Here is a 20,503-nt window from a genome sequence, read left to right on the forward strand (position 1 = left end):
GAGCAAGGCTGGGCAGGCTTGGCAGGGCTGTGCAGGCAGGAGTATTTACTCTGTAGGTAGTGACTTCCCTGCTAAGTTCCCAGGGCAGGGAAAAGGGGCCCAGATTGCCTGCCGGATTAGCTGGGCTGAGTGCAGGCAGAGAGGAAGCACGGGACAAAGCATCCTTGTGAAAGGCGCCAAACAGCTCAGGCTTCCCTCCCAAGCAGGACTGAACCTCACTGCAGAGCCCTCCTCATCTGAAGCTCCCCTGACTCCTTAGCAAGGACCACCTTGCAGAAAGCTCTTTTCCTCCTGTGCCGATGGATGCTGCTGGACAAAAAAGCTCCCACAGTGTCTATTTATCTTTTAATAAAAACCATCATCCACCCCCCTGTGCTTGTGCTGCGTGTCATTAGGATGCCTGGGCAGCCAGCAGCACCCAGGGAGAGCACTGGGCAGGAGGGGTGCTCAGCGCCAGGCTGAGGCTGGGGGCTGCAGTGGCTGGGGCACAGGGCAGCCCCGGGGCTGGCTGAAGCAGAGCCACTTGGCACAGCCTCTTGCCCCTGGGGAGGCAGTGAGCCATGAAGTGGTGCTGGGAGTAGAGACCATGCCAGAGTGGCCTAAGAGGAGGATAAGAGGCAGGTAAGGGCATTTTCTCCCTTTGTCTGGGGCTCACTCTTTTTTCCCAAAGAACTTCTTGAAGACAGATTTGTTCTTGGTGCGAGGGGGACTGGTGGTCTTCTCCCCTCGTGTGTCCCGTGGGCTCCCTGTTTGGGCCACAAAGGAGTGGCAGCGTGCCCGGGGCACGGCCGACACCTGCTCCCCTATGTACAGTGTGACAGAGTAACTGCTCCCGGCCTCCACCGACTCCCTGGGCACGGCCAGCGGCGTGATCTTCTGGTAGGTGGCTGCAAGAAGGAGCAGTCAGTGGAAGGGGCAGTGTGCCAGCAGGTCCTGGCAGCCCTCTAGAGCCCTCTCCAAATGGGGGCTGCAGCCAAGGGCACAGGTATGTAGGACCAGGTGCGTGCTGGAGCAGCATCGCATCTGTCCTTGGCGGTCTGAGGGGACAGAGGCAGTGGTGCCACCTCCTGGCAAAGAAATCAGGACTGTACCTGAGGTGAAGGAGTAGGACCTCCTCTTGTTGGCCACCAGCCCATAGTCATCTTCTGGGCAGATGTTGTCCCACAGCCCGGGGGATGCCCTGGATGACCACTGCTGCTCCTTGTGCCCAGCCCCCTGAGCATTCTCTGAAGCAGAATGGAGACATGTCACAAGGCAAGGCCATCACAGGACACCCCTGTGTCAGGCCAAAGGACAAGAGGGAAATGTATGACTATCTCAGTATCCCAGGAAGTGAAGTAAATGTTCCTTTCCCCAAGTCCCAAGCTCTGGGACTCCTAGCCCAGATATCGCCAAGTTCAAGACTGACCAACAGCCTTCAGCCTCCTTCAGCTGCCTCCCAGGTACCTCTCTGGGCTGGGGAGAGAAGCTGGGGGACAGTGGTAACCAGCCAGACAGGAAAATCACCTGCTGCTGTCACAGTCCCATCAACTGGGCCATCCTGGCTGCCCAGAGGCCGCTGCAGTAGTGGGCTTGTGCAGGGTAACACCACAATCTCCTGGCTCTTGGTGCTGGTGACCTGATGATGTCCCTGGAGGTGGGAGGTCCCAGGGCTGGAGACCCTGCTGAAACTGAAACCAGCAGAGATTTAGCAAGCCAGACTGGCCCACCAATGCCCTGCTGGAGCAGCATGCTCTGGGAAATGTGGGATAGAGTTATAACAAGACCCAGCTGGCCAGCTCCTGGCTACTCACCTGCCAGTACCACCAGTGCCCTCGACACGCCGTGCTGCCGCCTGGAAGTAATCCACTTCGGGGAAACCTGGGGGCATAGCAAACATCTTCTGGATGCTGGCAGTGCACAGGATTGTCACACAGAGCCAGTCCCTGATCTGACTGGCCATGCTGCATGGCTGGCTCCTCCAACCTCCTGCTGTACTACCTGCTCTTGGTCTTGACAACCAACCTAGGATTTCACAGCAGGGCTTGAATTTCTCAGGTATGGGGACAGCAATAGGAAGACCTCAGTATTAAAGTTCTCCTTGCCTCAAGGGCAAGCAAGGCATTTTCAAGCCCAGCGGATATGGAGGAAGACCAAGGCACAATTATAATTTTCCTGACACGGGCTTTTTGCTGCTGAAGCACCAGTGACGTCAGTTGTGCTATTCCTGATTTATAGCTGTGTATGTGGTGTGAAAACAAAGCCTCCAAATCCTGCCTGGCAGAGAACTGCTGTTCCCAAGGCAGGCTAGGAGGATGCATAAATCAGAGTAAAATGTTGTGCTGCTTCTCTTCTGACCCCCTATGTATCAAAGGGCTCAGCAGGGACTGAACAAACATGGTAACCACACAGAGCTGGGCCCCTGCTCTGCCTGCAAGGGCTGCTCACCTGAGTTTTGCTGCAGTTTTGAGACCCATTCATTCATGAGGGCCTGGGTGGGGGCCCTCAGGAGGTATTCAGAGCCATCCTGCAGCCTGCAGGGAGAGGGGAAGAACATTGTAGGGTGTAGACACGACAGCCCCCACCAGACCAGAAAAGAAGAGAAGCAGGTGAGAAAGAAGGAAAGAAATCCTCATCTAAGCACTGAGCTGGTCCTGGCTGGGGATGTTGGTATGTGTCTGCCCCAGCAGGGACACACTTGGGAGGGCTGTGGTTACGGCCCTGGACTGGGGACTCACTGAAGCCTGAAGCAGTTGGTCTTCTTGGTGTACTCGGCATCTGGGATGCAGACTGCCCCCGAGAGGTTCAGAGGAAGGGCTACCACAGAGCTCTGCAGCACAAGGGAAAGCAAGGGCAACAGTGGGGATTGGATGGCTCTGCCTTCCTGGGCCATGGAGCCCAGAGCCATCACCCTGCCGCCAGCCCCCTCCCACGTCATCCCAATCTCCCCCACCGCACCTTGAGGCTGTCCCTGCGGTCCTGGTAGAAGCACAGTGTCTGCCTCATCAGCACAGCGTGAAAGAGGCCCCAGGCCCGGCAGCTGGCCTGTGGGACACAAGCAGGGGACAGCTGTGATGCCAACAGCTTTGGAAGAAGACAGATGGTCTCACGCTGCTCAAAAGGCGGCCCAGCCCCTCTGAGGCTCTGCCCTTCCAGAATGGCCAGCAGCATTGCTGTGGTAGTTCCAGGAACATCCCTGGCTTCCCTCCATCCCCTGACATGTTCCAGCACCCCTGTCCCAAAGGAGCCCCACAGCCATGTCTGTACCTTTCTCCCTCCTGTCTGCAATACGTGCTTCCTTTCCAGCGTCCCCTCCATCATCTGAAACTCCATTTTACCAGGCAGGACCTGCAAGGGTACAGAGGGTGGGCAAAAACTCCTCTGGGGCTGGTGGTGCCAGCTCAGCCTCCATGCGCATGAGGCCTATATGACCCATCCCTGGTCAGCAATGCCAAAGTGGGAGTGGGATGACAGTGAGGAACAACTTTCTCACCTGGGCAGGGGCTGGGCTGTGTGTCACCTTGCTGAGGCTATGGGTTGGTGGGGGTGTGTATGCTGCAGGGACTCCAAATACCACACCTAGCCCGTCCCCACCAGCTGAAGAAAAGGGGCCACTGGAGTCAGGGAGTCCCCAAATACAGGTTATGTTTGCTGGAGTGGATAACCCAGCTGCTGCCTTGGCTGTTCCCCAGCCCACTACCTGATCCTGAAGGAGAGTCCCTGGCCTTTGGATCTCACCTTGCTGCTCTCTCTCTCCTCTTGCCGATGCCTCCGCTGATCCCAGGCACTGGAGGCATCCAAGGGGGCTGCAGACACCAGCTCCTCCACGTGGGGGGAAACCCTGAGCCCATTGGGACTGCCACTGCCACTGTGCACCACCCCGGGACTCTTCTCTCCCGATGGGCTGTGGAGCAGCTGGGCAGTGGTGGGAAGGGTGAATTTGGCCACTAGCACATTGTTGGCTGATGAGAGGATGAGGGGCCTGCCAGCAGTGGCGCTGGGGCTGGGCAAGCTGCCTGCCCTGCTGCCCGTCCTGTGGCTGGCACAGCTGCCTGCTGGTGAGCTCTGTGCCTGTCGCTCGTGTGCCCCATCCCAGATGGCCTGCAGCTCCTCCTCCTCTTCCTCAAACTGCCTGTGGGCAGGGTGGCAAACTTCCTTAGTGCCCAGTGCAGGGCTCCGGGGCTGTGGAGACCCCAGTGCCCACTCAAAGACAGAGAGCTGGGTGGGGGCAGCAGGGGAAGCTGGGGACCCTCTGGGCTGGCTGCTGCTGGCTGGCTGCTGTGCGCAGGCAGGGCTGGGGATGGCTCCAGCCCTGCCTGGGATGCTGGCAGGGGATGATCCAAGCTCTAGCCAAGCAGCTCTGTGATGCCTGGCCCTGCCAGTGGCAGTGGGGCTGTCGTCCTGGCCAAAGTGGGTGGCCAGCTCATCCCCCATACGGACACGGGATGGCCGGCTCGGCCTCAAGTCCAGAAGGTCTTTACGGGTGCTGCTGGGGTGCTGCGGGGTCCAGTGCTCCTTCCCAGCACGGTGTGCTCCTTGCTGGCTGTAGCTGGGGTTGGAGCTCACCTCCTGCTCACTCTTAGGGGACATCCCCAGCCTCTTGCTGGGCCCCTGGGGACTGTGCCTATCTTCCTGCCATCCAACTCCATGCGTGCCTGTGGGCTTCCAAGGCCTCACCCCTTGATCCTGCCTCTGCTCCTGCCCCTCTGCCTCCTGCTGCCGTGTCTCAGCCCCTCGGTGGCACCCCAGGACCACTGCATCCCGTGGCAGCTCCAAACTGAGCACAGAGCCCAGGGAAACGCGGGGGCATGTGATTTTGGGGTTAGGGAGGCAGGGGTTCTGAGGAGCTGCCCCGCACTCAGCATCGATGTCCTGCACCAGCGGGTTCCTGACGTAGAGGAGCAGCTCCCCAAGCTGAGGTCCAGCAGCAGCTGCCCCTGGCCCCCCCTTCCTCCAGCCACACTTCTGAGGCCACGTGTTGCTGGGGCCGTGGCATTCCTCAGGCGTGGGCCGCAGGGAGCTGTCGCCCATGATGCCCTGGAGAGTCAGCAGCCGGGCCTGCTCTGCCCTGGCCTGCTCCCGCCGCTGCAGGCTGTTGAAGAGACAGCCAGCCCCGGCCTTGGGCAGGGTGTGGGAGACAGCCGGCATCCCAGCGCTGCATGCTGCAGGGCGGCGGACAACAGCGGGCGGCCGCTTCGCCGTGCAGGTTTTCCTGGCCTCCACCTGCACCTGAGGAAACAGAGAAGGAGACAGACGTGATCCCCATCGCTGGAGCTTCCACCGCCCTGTGCCAACTAGCCCTTTCCATGCTGCATCTGGGAAAGCAGGGAGCTGCAAGGGCAGGCAGACAAAGATGCTCACCAGAGGCACATGCGGTGCTGGGAATGACAGAGCTTCACCTCAGAACCCTGAGGGCTGCTCCCACAGTGGTGCAGGCGGGGTAGAGGCAGACAAGGGAATCTGCCCATGATGGAGTCCCCCAGGTATGGTACAGCTGGGGCTGACTGCCATACAGCTTTCCCCTGGCACTGCTGACCTCCAAGCCATCACTTTTGGGTGGCTACTGAGACAGCAGGCACTGCAGTCCATGCCTGCCAGCCCTGTATGCTCCATGCAGTAAAGCAATGAAAGCAAGCGCAGGTACTGAGTGCAGACCCTTCCCCTCTCATTCCTTGCAGACCCTCTCCCGGGCTTCCACAGCTGCAAGAGTCTGCAGGAGCTGGAGCAGCGTGCCCCTGTATCCATTAGGCTGGATGGCACCCATTACCAAAACCCTCCTGGTAGCCCAGCAGCCGCTGCCCCTGCCTCAACACCCTCCAGCTTCTCTGTCCTCCTGTCCTCTCCCTTGGGCTACTGAGCCTGGCTGCCCGTGGGGCTCCTCACACACAGACCTTTTTGCACAGGCTCTGGAGCAACAAAGAGATGTGAGCCTCTACAAATTTCCAGACTCCCAGCCTCAGAGTTACAAGCCAAGCAACCTGGAGTGAGATCCCCACCCCAGCAAAATGTGCACCTCACACAGCCCCAGCCACCCTTGTCCCTTCAGCTGGCCACACAAGGAACTGCTGCTGCCCCCCAGCAATGGAGCGGGGAGGCTCTCCCACTGGCCACTAGCTAGCCATACCTCCCATGGCCACCAAAACTACTGGAATGGGAGGCCAAACTGCCTCAAGCCCTGCCTGAGTCCCCTTCTCACATGTCCCAGCACCCACACTCTGGACCCCACAGCACCAGAAGGGTTTTCCCTCTCCCAGTGAACCACTGCCACCAGGGCACCATGGCATGGCCAGGAGGCATGGTGGCAGGTAGGTTCACACCATGCAGCCACTCTGCCCAGCATGCAGCCTTTCCCGGGACGTTACCTCTTCCACCAGCTGGCGAGGTGGCTTTCTTTTTCGCTTTAAGCTACCCCAAGTGTTTCCCAAAAGCCCCTGGCAACGCTTCCAAAAGGTTTTACAGCCTGAGTGTTTAGTGGCAGGGAGCTGAGCAAGGGGAGAGAAAGAGACACACAGAGAGGACAGAGTGGGCAAGGAGCTGCAGCAGGAGAGCACAGGCAAAGTGGGTGGCGCAAGCCGGCCTCAGCCCTAAGGCATCACGCAGCATCAGCATGGCCAAAGGCCCCTCTCCTGAGACCAACACAGACCCAGCAGCTCACTTAGAAATGCCCTAGAGGGATCTCAGCTTGGGGATCACCCCGCAGCCCTCGCAGCCTCCCAGTCTGCATGGGGCACAGCTCCAGAGAGCTGCCCTGGCTGTGTGGCCGCTGGCCCGTGGTTCTGCCAAAGCCGCCCAGCATCCCCCCGTACCATTGGCAGTGCCTCCTCCCCTGGCCGCTCGCTGCTCGGCAGCAGCTGTGCCTTCTTCTTCTCGCCCTTCTTGCCAATGCTGAGGATGAGGTTGACCGTCCCCCCGAGACCACAGGGGCCCCGCGGTGGCAGCAGCAGCGTGGAGGTCTCAGCAGGATCCCAGGGGGCAGCCTCCTTGGGGGATTCCGCATCATGGGGTGTTTTGCTGCTGGGCTCCCCCCAGCTCTGCTCCACTCCTGGTGGGGCACCTGAGAGCGGTGATGTGGGTGGGGAGATGGCTGTTTTCTCTGGAAGCTTTGGCTCTAATCTTTGCACAGGCTCGAGGACAGAGGAGGACATGAACTTCACTGGACTGTGGATGCTTTCCAGGTGGGGTGGAACACGTGAGGCATGCTGCTCCTGGGGACCAAGGCCAGAGAGGGAACACGAAGAAAGGGCTGCTGAAGCCAGGCATTTTCCCAGGATAGCCTTCCCTTTGCCCTGCCTGAAACCCAGAGACTCCCAGAGGTATTGGCATGCATCCCTCCCCACCTTCTGCATTACCCACTCCATCCAGTGCCTCTGCTACCCTCAGCCTCAAGGCTGGTCATTCTCCCTGACAGTCTCAGCATGGCTGGGTACTCACTTGACCAGTGGGGGATGTGCTTGACAGGTTCTCTGGGTCCCTCCTGTCCTCCTGTCTGCTCCCCAGATCCTGCTGCTGATGCCTCTGTGCTCGCCAGCGCACCAGCACCCAGCCCAGCATGCTCTGCAGCTCTTCCAAGCGCTCCTTTATCTGATGGGAGGAGAGATGCTGGGCAGCCTGCAAGAACTCCTGGCCCAGGGACACTGGTCCTACCAGGATATCTCACAACAGAGCAGTTAGGAGGTTTTTGCGAGTGGAATACAGTCACAGCCGCATCAACTCACATCTCAGGATCCACTGGGTGAAAGTTCTTCCTGCCCTGAGCAGCCCCAGGGATGCACAGCTGTTCCCATCCCACCTGCTGGGCTCTGCACCCATACCTTGCTCTTTCTTTCATGGTCTGTCCCCAGAGGACCTCAGGGAGTGCTGAGAATTTCCCCCCAGCCCTATTTCCCCTGTCCTTACTGTTGCACTCAGGTAGTGCTCCTCAGACACCAGCTGCTGCCCTGCTGCTGCTAGTGCCTCAAACTCCTTGAGTTTCTCTTCGATTCTCCTCTCCAATTCCTCACATGGAGTCTCCGGGATACTGGAGCTGCTTGGGCTTTCAGAGAAGATCTGAGCCCGTGTGTCCTCAGTCCAGGAGCTGTGAGCACATGAAAGACAGGCTGAGGAACGACCCAACCCTTCTCCAGCCCTGCAGGCCCCAGGGAAGCCATTCCCATGCTCAGGGATAGCTCGAAGCAGCTCACTGGGGTTGGGGCAAGACTTTTGGAGCAGGACGAGATGCTGCAGGGCTGCCTCACAACAGACAGCTGTGGTGCAACCCTGCATTCCAGGCTCCCCACGGTCACGCCTGGCTGCAGCTCCAGCACTGCCCACATAGTTGCCAATGCCATGCTCTCACCAGCTCCCCCTCAACCACCACAGAAGCAACCCCAACAGCTCACTGCCACTTACATCATGGCTAAATAATCCTTGAAGAAGTGCCGGAGCTGGCTGGCCTGCTGCACACGGAGCCGGGTCTCCCGCAGCAGCTCTCGCAGCCCTGCCCAGGCCCACAGCGTCTCCTGCAGCTCCCGGCTGACGGGGCACTGCCGAGCGGGGCACAGCTCTTGCAAGCGGGCAGCTGCTCTCTCCAGCTCCTCCAGCTGCCCTTGCAGGGTCTGTGACACTGCATGCTAAAGATCACAAGGCAGGAAAGGTTCGAGATGCATCCAACCCCTCTGAACCCACGCCAGACTCCCCTGCATTCTGGGATGCAGGGACAGAGGAGAGGATGCTGGTACATGGGCTGCAGAGAGTGGGCAGAGCTAGCCTCACTGGGGGGCACAGGAAGAGCACAGAACTGCCTGGCTTCCCTGCCCTGTGTGCATGAGTCGCTTCCCCACCAGAGGGAAGGAGTGAGGTGCTGGCGGCTGGGTGTTGACACATGGGAGCTGATGCAAGCTCTGTCCCCTTGCCTGGCCCATGCTATCAGAGGGACCAGGCAGGTCTCAGCTCCACTGGAAAATTCCAGCCCGCCCTACCACAGTGTGCCAAGGCTTACAACACCTGGGCCCCTGGAGGGGTGCCAGTGCCTCACTGGGACAGCCCCAGCCAACCGGGACACCTCCCTGGCAGTGCTCCCCTGACTCACCTCCATCTCCTGCTGGCAGCTTAGCAAGCCCTGCAGCCCTTGCAGGTCCTTCTCACTCTTCACCGTGGTGAAGCTGCTCTCTGCTAAGGCAATGTCTTGACACAGCGCCTTGGCTCTGCACTGAAGGGCTTCCAGCTGTGGGGATATCTTTGCCACCTGGTTGGGCAGGAGGGGACACAGAGGGAGATTAGCCTCAGCCCACCCCAGCCTGGGGACACCCTGCCATGCAGCTGCAAAAGGGCAGGTGCCAGCCATGGGAGAGACAAGGATGCCAGCCTCGCACAGAGTGTTCCCCATGAATCCCAATGCTCTTGTGTCCCACTGAGGACAGCTGAAGTGCGTGCCCTGTCCCAGTCAGTTGGCATGTCCAGCTGCAGATGAACCACCCAGTTGCATCCCCAGGCCCCCAGCCTCATTCCCTACCAGACGCTCCAGTCTCTCCGTCTCTGCTGCCACCTCCATGACCCGCTCCCGCTCCTTCGCCGCGTCATTCAGCATCTCCACGGCCTCCTGCAGCTCTCCCAAGGGGCGGCTCATGTCCTCACTGCTTGGAGACTTCTCAGCCTGGGCTGAGAGCAGGGGAAAAGACCCCTGCGAGCCACAACGCCCACTCCCTGGCTGAAGCCAGCAGAAACACCAGACGTAAGAGATGGGGAGTGACACCCCAGGCAGCTGGGCTGGAGGGGAGCACCCAACAGGGACTCCTTGCCAACCACAGATCAACCCTTGGTCCAATCCCAGGTGCTGTGTGATCCCAAGGGATGCCTGGCCACACTGCTCACCGCTGCAGATCCCTGCTGGCTCCGTGCCTCCTCCTCTTGCAGGTCCTGCAGGAACTCGGACAGCACCAGGGAGTCCCGCAGATCTGCCGCCCGGTGCCGCAGGGCTGCCTGCGCGTGTGCCAACCTGTGCGGAGAGGGGCTCATCAGAGGTGCTGGCAGCTTCTGCACCTCCTCAGGGACAGCATTCTCCTCCCCACCCAACCTGGGGACCAGAGAAGAGGCACCTTCCTCCAGGACTCACTTCTCCTCCACCATCTCCACTTTCCTCTGCATCTTCCTTGCTCCCTCGTGCTCAGTGGGTGACTCGCCTGCTGCTTCTTCCCGCAGTGCCTGCAGCTTGAGGCCACAGAGCAGAAGCTGCTTCTCCAACCGGCTCATTTCTTCCAGGTCCTGGCGCAGCTCTGCCGGGCTTCTCATGGCAGCTGGTTCCAAGAGTGACCCAGCCACGTCTTGCAGCCACCGCTCAGCCTGGTCCAGCTCCCCCACCAGCCTCAGTGCCTTCAGGGAGAGCAGGGAAGATATCAGCCTGGCTCTGAGCCACCCAGAAGAGGCAGGAGCCATGCTGGCATCGCACTGGGGGTACCTGGGGCACAGGCAGCACAGTGGGAGAAGCGTGCCATCTGCAAGGCCAGCCAGAGACGGCGGTGCCAGTGTTGCAGCTCCAGGCCCCATAGGTGCCAGCCTCACTTGGTGATCCCCAGCAAGCTGCTCCAATTGGAGCATGCCCTGTGCCCACCCTAGCCCTGACTCCACGTACCTTATCGATTTCTTGCAGAACTACGCCATTTTCCTGGTGCCTCCTCTGCAGGTCCTCCCACAACTCCCCCAGTTCCCGCAGCATGGCCTCCACCTGAGGGCTCCCGGGAGGCTTCCCTCGTGCTGGCCCCTCCTGGGAGGCAGGGAGGGCAGTCAGGATGGGCCCCACCTGGTGTCCTCCCCCCATCTCACATCCAAGCAGGCTCACCAGGAGCACAGCCCTGGCACTGGAGCTAGGGGCCAGGGGCTCTTCCTGCATCCGTGCTGCCTCCAGGCTTGCCATTGGACATGGGGGGACTCCCATACCCACACTCTCCTTGCAGGGGGACAGAGTCTGTAGAGAAGCAGGAGACGTGCTGGGTTAGTGCACAAGCCTGCATGCCCACGAGCAGCAGGAGGAGGTTAGGGAAGTGAATCCTTCCCCAACACTGTCTCCTCTTGGGTGGGCAGGGAGCAAAGGGGACTCTTGGGGAGACATTACCGCGTTCACCACCTGGCAGACGTCCTGCACTTGGGTCTCCAGCTGCCGCATCCCCCACTCAGCCTCTGCCTCTCTCCTCCTCCAGCAGAGACAGGAGAGAGACAGTCAGGACTGCAAGGTTCCCCCTTCCACAGGGGAACTCCATCCCTGTCCTCTTTGACTCTGTCCTGCTCCCACAGCCACCTCCACCAGCTGGTACCTTTTGTTGTCCCCTCCATGAGGGGGCTGTCCCATTGCTGGGGAGCCAGCGTTGCTCTCCTCTCCTTTCCTGTTCTCTGCCGTCTTCTCCAGCACATCTTTTGGTACCTGCAGCACAAAGGTTTCCATTCCTCCTTGGCCAGCACAAAGCATACACCTGCTTTGCCCCTGGCCTGGAACTCCCATAACTGGTGGGACCAGATCCAGGAGTGTTCAGCTTGGATTCTGCCCAACACCTGAACCCCTTTCCCATAGGCTCCCTTGCCTTCTCAAAGTAGAGGAGCTGAAGACCCTGGAGGAAGACAGTGCTTACCATGCTGCTGAGTCCTCTTGTCCATTTGGCTGCTGCTTCCTTACCCACAGCCCTGTGACTGCTATCGTCTCCTCGAGGCTCAACATTTGGAGCTGCAGCTTTGCCCCCCGTGGAACTACCTGCCCGTGCTGGAGCCTTCCCTGTCCTAGGAAAGGAAGGCAAGGGAAGCCCAGGGGAGCAGAAGATAAAGAGAGACCCTGAGTGGAGCTGGTACCCCAGAGACAGCCTGCTGGGGGCTGACCCAGGTCCTTCCCAAGCCTCTGGCTCCAGTGCTGGGGGGTCAGGGTTGGGACCCTGGTGCTCCTGCCCAGCTGTGCTCTACCTCAGTGCCTGCTGTAGCTGTGCCCAGCTCTCCTTTACATCTCGGTGCTTTGAGGTGACTCGGGCTGCCAGGCTGGGCTGCAAGTTTAGGAGCTGGGACACTGTCACATCCAGCATCTGGAGAAGAGAGAGCAGCTGGGAAGTGATGGAGATAGGGTTCATGAGTGATGAACCACCATGGTCACGGGCAGGGTGTGATGACAACCAGCCCTCTGGGGGCAGAAGAGGCAGTGAGTGCCTATCCCAGTGCTTGTCTGCCCCGGGGAGACTCCCCCACCCATCACTAGCCTCAGCCACCCACACAGTGCGGGGTGCCCGCAGAGCCCACAGCACTGCTGGTGGCAGAGCTGGCCTGGGAAGGTGCACATTTCCCCTCTGTCAGGATGCTCCCCAGGGCTCAGAGGACGAGGCAGAGTCTTGCACTCACCATCACTTGGCTGGCTATGTCCCTGACATCCCGATCCTGGCATGGCTCGCCCTCCCCTGGCTTCCCTGTAGAGCAGATGCTGCTCTGCTGTAAGAAGAGGCCACGGTCAGCAGTGGGAGGAGGACAGGACCCTGCTCCCAGCTCCAGCAGAGAGAAACCCAAAGCTGCATTTGCCAACCTGTCTCCCTTTCTCCATCCCCTGGCTCTCTCCCAAAGCCCAGGCTGAGAGTGCTGGGACCACAGGAGTTTCCATGCAGGGGACAAGAGCAAGGTGCTGCCCACCAAGTTTCATTCAGGCCACACAACAGCCCCACATACAAGGGTGAACCTGGCTCCAGTGCAGATACCTTTGCATGGATGACCCCGAGCAGGATATCTGCTTGCTGGAGGAAGGAGGCCACCTCCAGGGCCAGCTGCAGAGCCTCATGGTGCTCCTTCAGGGTCCCCTGCAGCCGCAGCCATCTGAGCAGGTGGAAGGGGAAAGATGAATGGCAGCCTGTGCCTGTCTGGGGAGCTGTGCAGAGCTAGGCCAGGAAGTTTGGGGGGGTTCTGCTTCCCAGCTGGTCAGCTCCTGGTGCCCAGCTCAGCCCTGCTCAGCCCACGAGTCCTCCACTCACGCTTTGTTGAGGTGCTTGCGCCGGGCTGAGACGTTTCTGCTCTCATTTTTGCCTTGTTTCTCCAGCTTCTGGGCCAGGCTGTTCAGCTCCTTGTGCAGACTCTGGAACTGCTGCTCCTCCTGGCCCGAGCAGAGAGGAAAGACATGAGCATCCCTCCTCAGGGACCTGTGCCATGTCCCATCCTCAAGGTATTTGGGGTCCCTGACAGGTCAGCAGCCCCCCAGCAGCCTCTCACCTGCTTCAAGTCAAGGATGCGGCGAGTGAGCTGGATCTTATCCGGGCTTTCCTGCAGGAGAGCTGCCAGAGAGGGCTTCTCCTCCTGGGCCAGGCAAAGGTGTGAGAAGGTCAGGGGACAACCAGGCTGTCCCCTTCCCCAGATCATGCTTCCCATGCCCCAAACCTTGTGCCTGATCCATGCCTCCAGCCGCTCAGCTTTCCTGTTAAAGTCCTGCAGACTCCGCAGCCCCCCCAGGGCTTTGCTCTGGCTGGCAGCCGTCTGCTTCAGGAGCTGCCACTGGTCCTGCAGGGCCAGCAGCTGCCTCCGCACGGCCTCTGCACTGGGGCTTGCCCTCCACACCAGCTGCTCACCCATCTGTGGGGCCAAGGGACCCACTCAGCATCAGGGGTTCCCAGGGACCCTCTGCTGCAGAGATCCCAGGGACACAGGTGCTGCGGGTAACGGGAGCCATGCTATGCCATGCCCTGCCTGGCCCCACCTGATTGAGCTTTATCAGTGTGTTCTCAAAATCCTTCATGTCCCGCTGCAAGGTCTGAGCCACCTCCTCCCAGTCCTGGAGGTCACAGCCGTCCTTCAGGTCCCGCAGCTTGCCTCGTACCCAGCTCTCTGCCTGCAACATACAAAGAGCCACGTGGCTGGGGGCCTCCACCAGAGCCTCAAGGACACGGCTCTGGGGACCTGAGCCCACAGCTTCCCAAAGCTGTGACAGGGACTGGAGAGCACCCTTTCAAGCCGACAACCCATTTGAATCAACAGGCCAGCACAGGCATTCAGCACAGCATTTGTGGCAATGGGGGTGTGAAGGTGTGCAGCACCTCACTTGTTTCCAGCGTGTGCCTCAGCCCAGCAGGAGAAGCTGGGCTTGTCCAAGCAGGCCAGTCTGCACCGAACATCCCTGCACAAAGCATCTCTCCCCCCTGCACCCTGCTCCCCAGTGCAAACATCCATGCATTCTTCCCACCATGGCATGGAAGCAGCCCTCCCACCATATCGGTTCCCATGCTGCTGGGGAGGGACAGGGTCTGAGAGGAGGAGGAGGAGAACGGGGCACGGGAGAAGCATGCGCACACGGAGAGGAAGCAGGGCCCTGGTGTGGGCTGACCCCCTCTCCCTGGGGCTGACAGCCAGGGAGAGGCAGCCAAACATGATCTCATGCCACAACCATGGCTTCGCTCGGGCTGGGAGTTCAACCCTCCCTGCTGCGCACCCCACCCCACAGCTCACATGAAAGGCTGCCGGTGGCCCTCCATTCCACTTCCTACACAGACCCTTGGGAGAGGGCCCCCGCCAGCCTCACCTGCAGCATCTCCCGGTTGAACTGGGCTCTCAGAGGACTCAGGTCAAGGAGAGGGGCTGCTCCCATGCCGCTTCGCCCACTGCATCTTGGTGCTGCAGCAGACTCCTTGCCCTTAGGGCTCTCTTTCTGGGGTGATGACACTGGGGATCCTGCCAGCTGTGGGGAGCAGAAATGGGGTGGGAAGTGTCAGTGTGCTGCCCCAGGGAGCCCTCCCTGTCACCTCCCAGGAGCATTTCAGAAACCCAAATGAAGTAGGTCAGCATGCCTTATTCTTAATTCCACTCCTTCACTGACATATTTGGGGTTCTCCTCCACCACACCGAGGTACCAGTTCCCTCTACCAAGGCCACACTGGTGGCTTTTGCAACCCCAGCAGGGGGGGGCTGGGCTGTCCCTCAAGTGGGTCACTCCCTAGGTCATTCCAGGCTGTTGGGATGGCACCCAGCACCTGGACTGGTCCCAGCACCCACACTGGAGATGGAGGCAGTGCTTGCTGCCCCTCCAGCCTCAGGCAGTGCATCCCTGCAAGGAGCATTCATGTCTGTAGCATTTGTTTGGTGTCACGCAGGGGGATGCTGCCAGGAGATGGGATGGAGGGCCATGAGGCAGGTTCCAGGTAAGCCCCACCACTCCTTTGGTGGCACCCAACACCCCCATCCCTGGTGAGTGGTTGGAGGGGGCAGAGAGCGCAGCATCTCCTTGGGATTTGGCCTCGTGGGCAGTCGACGCTGACAAAACCCTCTGTCAGGGTTCCAGCTCTGCCAGGGGTGACAGCAAAGGTCAGCCAATGAAAGTGCTGGCCCTTCTCCAAACTCAGTCCTGGGCCCAGCTGCACACTGCCCAGGGGACAGCACCATCACCCGGGCACACACTTCCCACCCTTCTGCCCGGGGATGGGGATCTGACTGCAAACTAACTGGTGGCAAGCAGGAAACAGAGAATTTTCAGGAGGAACCCAAAGGTGCAAGGCTTGCTGCCTCCTCTCAGCAGGCAGAAATTGCTACTAGAGCTACCCTGGCACAGCCCTTTCTCCTTGAGAGGGCTGGGTGTGAGCTGCCCCACAGGGTCTTAGCTGTCCCCAAGCCCACTAAGGAACAATTTTCCAGAAGCCTGTGGAGCAGTGGGGTTTGGGCAACTGTTTCAGACTCTCTAAGCACTCTGGCATGTGCTGCCCTGCTGACAGCACGGGACTCACTTTCCAATGGCTGTTCTACTTAACCACAAGAACTACAGAAATCCTCTGTCTTTTTTTTTTTTTTTTCTTTTTTTTAATAGCAACACAGATTCTCAGGCCCTCCTGTGACTCTGTGACCTTTAGTCTCTTGACTCAGCCATGGCTGGAGGAGCCATCTGGCTCCCTTGGAAGCAATAAAACCTCTGGGCACTGCCTGGCGGGCTGATTCCTTGCCCCATCACGCCCAGCTTGTTCCCACACTCATTGGAAGAGGCAAGGCTCCATCCACACCTGGGCACACCACCAGCAACCAGCCTCACTGCTCAGCTCCAAGCTGCATGTCATGCCCCTCTAACTGTTGAGGGCAAGGGGACATACCGCATACAAGGGAGAACATCTGTCCACTGGAGAGCAGAAAACACTGGCCTGAACACTCCCAGGCTCCTGCTGCTTGTCCTCCGCATCCACATCCTTCCTGAGGAACACCTAGAGGAAGGAAGGCACAGCTGTGAGCCTGGTAGTGCTTAACTGTGCTGGCAGCCAAGGGGACAGAGGAGCACTCACCCACCTCCCCCTGCCCTCGGCCAGAGGCGGCTGCTGGCAGAACCCAGGCGCTGCTTGGCTGCGCTCCTGCCCATCCCTCCTTACACATCTAGGCCAGGCTTCTCTGAACAGCATCCACAGCTCCCACCACATGATTAGCAAGTGGGAAGAGCTCCTAAGCCTGCTTTGCTCACCGCCTTCTCCAGTTTAGCTCCCAGTATCCCCAACAACCTTTTCTCTCCTTGAATTGACTCCAAAGCCAGCAGAAACCCATTTAGTGATCACCACTGGCCCCTGGTCATCTAAGGATGTTCAGAGTGAGACTCCCCTGCCCTATTCCAGAACAGTAGGGCTGAGGCATGAGGGCACAGGATTACATTAACTCCAACATCATGAACTTGAATCCTTTCAGCTCCTGGTCCCTGATCTCAGCCTAGCTGGGAGATGAGTTAAGGGGGCAGCTGGCTTGCAGGGAAGGGCTTCCAAAGGACAGGGGTGAGGGTGGAAGCAGGAGAGGCAGGAGGAAGGAAGTCCAGGAACTGCAGCCAGGCACAGAGAGGATGTCCAGGATGAACTCCACATTACCTTATCCTTGATGCAGCACAGCCCCAGGAGGAGAGGTGCGTAGGATTGTTTGGATCATGCCCAAGGGCATGAAGCCTCATCCTCTACAGATGGATCTTTTCTTGGACTGTTGGATATAACAGGCTAACTTAGGAACCTCCTTCCACTCCCTTCCCAGGGCCATCTTGCTGTCTCTGTAATAGCCATCCAAGCAGGCACAGGGCAACAGAAACAGGGTAGTGGACAATGTGTGCTGCCCTGACAACCCCTCCTTGAGATCGCTGCAAACAGGGTGCCGGATCAGCCAGAGCCAGCCTACCGCTGCTCAGGCCACTCCAAACTGAGGACACTGTCCAAGGGAAACAAACCTAGGCAAATCAGAACTCCCTTCCTGCACAGAACACGGCTTCCCACCATCTCTCCAGCACTGCAGAAGAGTCCTGACATGAATGGCAGCCCCCAGCATAGAGCTGCTGCCACCAAAAGGTCTCAGAGCCCTACAAACAGCCCAACAGCTCTACAGCCTCTAGGAGAACAGCACCACTGGACCTTTCCAAGGGCCTGCAAAGCTTGGCCCATGGCTGCAGAGGACAACCCACTGCCACATGCCATAGCATCCCATCCCAAGTAGGAAGAACAGTCAGGGTACAAGGCTGAATCACAGCCCAGCAGGCACAGTGAGAACGCAGCAGGATGGTATCAGAAGGAGAAGGCACCTCCTTGCCTGACCACGGGGCTGAGAGGTTTGGATGCATATTTAGGGAGTGATAGGGAGCTAAATGTGAGGTGCCTGTGAGGCATAAGACCCTAGAGAGCTCTATGCAGTAATGTCTCAGGCTGGCCCCCAGGGCTCAGCCGTGGGAGACAAGCCTGCAGGTGACACCGGAGCTTTATTTAAAGTCCCTGTCTCACGATCCGGCAGCCGCAGGAAAACAGGGCTGCCAGCACAACGATGACTTCATCCTTCCCGCAGAGCTGCTCCACCGGGACTACCCCCCCTTCTCGGTCCCTCTGGCTAGAGCTGGGTCCTCGATCCGGCAAAACAACAAACTCTCTCAGCAACCGAAGTCCGGGAGAAGGAGCTGAGCCTGCCTCAGCATCCATGAGGTGCTGTGCTAAACGCTCCCTAGCAGGACACCGGGCTTCACGACACAAGCAAAGCCACACGTGAAATGAGCACAGCAGCCTCAGCTGCCGCCTCTGCAAACACTTCTTTCCCCCTCTAAAAGCAAAATTAACATGGCACATATGCTTGCCGCATTCCCATAGAATAGGTGCCAGTGACTTCCCACGAACAGGACGAGCCGGGGCCAGACCCTCCTAGGCAGCACTGTGCTCATCCTGGAGGAGCCCCTCATTCCTATGGGGCAAGAGGGAAGGGCAAATCCAAGGGCTGTGGGGTGCACTTGGGAAAGCATTACCGTGCTCTGTGTGGGAGACAGTGTCCCTCCTCTCCTCCAGCTGCCCTCCCACATGTTTTCCCCTGCCCCCAGCTCCCTCTTTTCCTCCCAAAGCTCCATCTTGCAGCCTGCTCTTTCAGCTCCACATTCTCATGCTGGACAGGGAGGAGGGGCCGATCCTGGCAGCCTCCCGAGAGTCCCACACCACTGTGCCCAGCACGTGTCCCTGCCTTATATGAAAGAGGGGAGCCCTCAGGCCGATGCCCTTCGGGCTGCGCAGACTCCGGCGTGCCGGAGGAAGCGGCACCTCTTGCGAGGCTGTGCCTGGCCTTTATTGGCAATGAAGATGAGGGCTTTGGCAGTGGGCTGCGTGGCTCTCCCTAGCACCATCCTGCCGGGAAACCAGCTGTTGCAGGTCAGGGTTAAATCCCAAGGAGTTCCTGCCTGCTCTTGCCAGACACTGCAACGTCTCCGAGATGCCTTCCTCCCCATCCCACCCACACAGGGGATCTCCTGAGCTCTGGCACAGCTAGCACTCAGACTTGGAGGGTGGGGTGCTGAGAGCCCTGGGTCCTGATCCTAGCCTTGTCCCAGCTTTGCCTGGCTGTGTGGCCGTTCATGAGTCACTTCCCTTCTCCCAGCCTCCGTTTCCCCTCTGGTAAACGAGAGTAAGTTCCCAGCTCCCTGCACTCAACTGCATCATCACAGGCATCTCCAAAGCTGAGCCCTCCATAGCCAGGCTCTGGGGCAGGGCTTTTCTGGCTCATCTCAGCCCCGGGGAAAGCTCATCTCCGCTCACCCGCGAAGACTTCCTGCCCTCCAGCCTGATGGGACAGAGAAGTGCGTGGGGGGCACATGGGAGGAAAAACAACTACCCCAGGAGCCCTGCAACGACTGCTACCTGGACGGCATGGGCGTAAGGCAACAGGGATGGGCGCAGCCTCCCCAGGACCTATCCATCCACTGGCAGCGAGGAATGGGGAACTGCAGGGAAGACAGAGCGAGAACAGGGCACAGGGTACCGGGATCGCTTACCTTGAACTGAGCTTTCCCTGTCCTGCTGTTGTTGTTGTTGTGGTTCCTCTCGCCGCCGGCGCGGGCAGGGTCCCCGGGTCCCCCTGCCTCTCCCGTGCCAGCATCCCCGTACCAGTTGGACAGCGTGATCTTCTTAATGGAGCGGGCTAGGGAGCTGCGGTTCAGCCGATCCTCGTCGGGGCCCCCGTCCTCACCGGGGCTGGGGCTGTGGGGCTGCCCCGCGGAGGCGGCGGGGCCGGCCCGGGCGTGGGCCAGGTACAGGGAGATGCGCTCGTTGATGCTGCGACGGAGGCCGCGGTGGCTGTCCAGCGCGGAGGCGAGGGCGATGCCGGGGCAGGCGTCTCCGGGGAAGTCCGCGGCACACTTGGGCAGCGAGAGCCTGGTGCTGATGGTGAAGGGTTGCACCTTCCTCGCCGTGCTGCCCGACATCCTCGCCCTCCCCGCTGCCTGCTGCGGGCAGTGGGGGTCCCGGCCCGGGCACCGCGGGGTGAAGCGGCAGTGTGGAGCCCCCGCCGCCCGGGAGAGCGGGTGATGGAGATGGCCCGGGCAGCGCCGGCTCCTTCCCCGGGGCGGGCGGCGGCGCTCAGCGGCGGGGCGGCCCCGCGGCGGGGGGCAGCGGGGCGGGGGGCGGCCCAGCAACCATGGCCGGAGCGGCGAGGCGCGGGCAGCCGTCCGGCCTCGGCTGCCTGGGCGGGCCCTCCGCCCCCGCCGGGACGCGTCCCCTCCCCTGCCCGGTCCCTCCTCCCGCGGCGGGCCGGGCGGGCGGGAGGAGCTGCCGCGCCCCGCCGGGTCCGTCCCGTCCCGTCCCTGCCCGTGGCCGGCCGGCTTCAGTCGTCCGCCTTCTTGCGCAGGTTGAGGAGGCAGAGCAGGCAGGTGAGCAGGGCCTGGCGGCTCTCCCGGGAGCGCAGCCGGCGCCCCAGGCGGCGGAGCGGCGGCAGCAGGCGCCGGCGGGCCAGCGGCAGCAGGCGGGCGAGCAGGGCGCGCAGCAGCGGGGCGGCCAGCGGAGGGGCGGGCATGCTGCCCCCGAGCCTGCGGGCACAGCGGCACACCCCCGGCTGACCTGCAGCAGCGGGGTTGTTCGGCAGCTCCTCACCTTTTGGAACGTCTGAGCCGAGCGGGAAGTTGGGGGTCCGCACCCCCCTGAGAGCGGGGCTGCTTGGGGCAGGCCCGAGGGAGAAACACTGGAAGGGGCTCCTTCCCGCCTCTTGCCCGGGTCACTCTTACCCTCTTTGGGATCCTTGCTGCTCCGGGACACCACTCAGCTTTTTTTCCCGGAGAAGCCTGGACTGCTCAGCTTCCCCAGTGTGAACC

General features: G+C 60.4%; 1 protein-coding gene across 4 annotated transcripts; it reads right to left on the reverse strand.

Moving 5' to 3' along the window:
* Nucleotides 1-331: 331 nt before the first annotated feature.
* Nucleotides 332-19,873, reverse strand: LOC121358599 (spectrin beta chain, non-erythrocytic 2-like). Of its 4 annotated transcripts, none has more exons than XM_041476930.1 (33): nt 19,193-19,873; nt 16,029-16,136; nt 14,477-14,632; nt 13,658-13,789; nt 13,342-13,533; nt 13,177-13,260; nt 12,942-13,060; nt 12,672-12,786; nt 12,325-12,411; nt 11,899-12,014; nt 11,577-11,721; nt 11,265-11,371; nt 11,066-11,141; nt 10,793-10,918; nt 10,586-10,717; nt 10,070-10,326; nt 9,829-9,952; nt 9,470-9,664; nt 9,047-9,202; nt 8,368-8,588; nt 7,876-8,053; nt 7,411-7,560; nt 6,786-7,184; nt 6,342-6,461; nt 3,718-5,208; nt 3,247-3,327; nt 2,938-3,024; nt 2,718-2,809; nt 2,428-2,513; nt 1,794-1,860; nt 1,507-1,670; nt 1,092-1,226; nt 332-887 (listed from the first exon to the last, which is right to left on the reverse strand). In XM_041476930.1, the coding sequence occupies exons 1-33, from the start codon at nt 19,619-19,621 to the stop codon at nt 652-654; spliced, it is 6,363 nt and encodes a 2,120-aa protein (XP_041332864.1). In that variant the 5' UTR covers nt 19,622-19,873; the 3' UTR covers nt 332-651. The 4 variants fall into 4 exon arrangements, with proteins under 4 accessions (XP_041332864.1, XP_041332863.1, XP_041332865.1 ...); XM_041476929.1 differs by having other exon boundaries at nt 11,066-11,144; XM_041476931.1 differs by having other exon boundaries at nt 11,066-11,147.
* Between the last annotated feature and the right edge of the window lie 630 nt (nt 19,874-20,503).

The sequence above is a fragment of the Pyrgilauda ruficollis genome, unplaced genomic scaffold (assembly GCF_017590135.1).
Source record: "Pyrgilauda ruficollis isolate IOZ18807 unplaced genomic scaffold, ASM1759013v1 scaffold4, whole genome shotgun sequence".
Lineage (NCBI taxonomy): Eukaryota > Metazoa > Chordata > Aves > Passeriformes > Passeridae > Pyrgilauda > Pyrgilauda ruficollis.

What these genes read in the sequence shown, in the direction of transcription:
- LOC121358599 (XM_041476931.1), bottom strand. Translation starts at nt 19,621, where the DNA reads ATGTCGGGCAGCACGGCGAGGAAGGTGCAACCCTTCACCATCAGCACC. An exon ending in GATGTTCTCCCTTGTATGCG is followed by an intron (nt 14,633 to 16,028) that starts GTATGTCCCCTT and finishes TGCTCCCCACAG; the next exon opens with CTGGCAGGATCCCCAGTGTC. An exon ending in CACTGATAAAGCTCAATCAG is followed by an intron (nt 13,534 to 13,657) that starts GTGGGGCCAGGC and finishes TTGGCCCCACAG; the next exon opens with ATGGGTGAGCAGCTGGTGTG.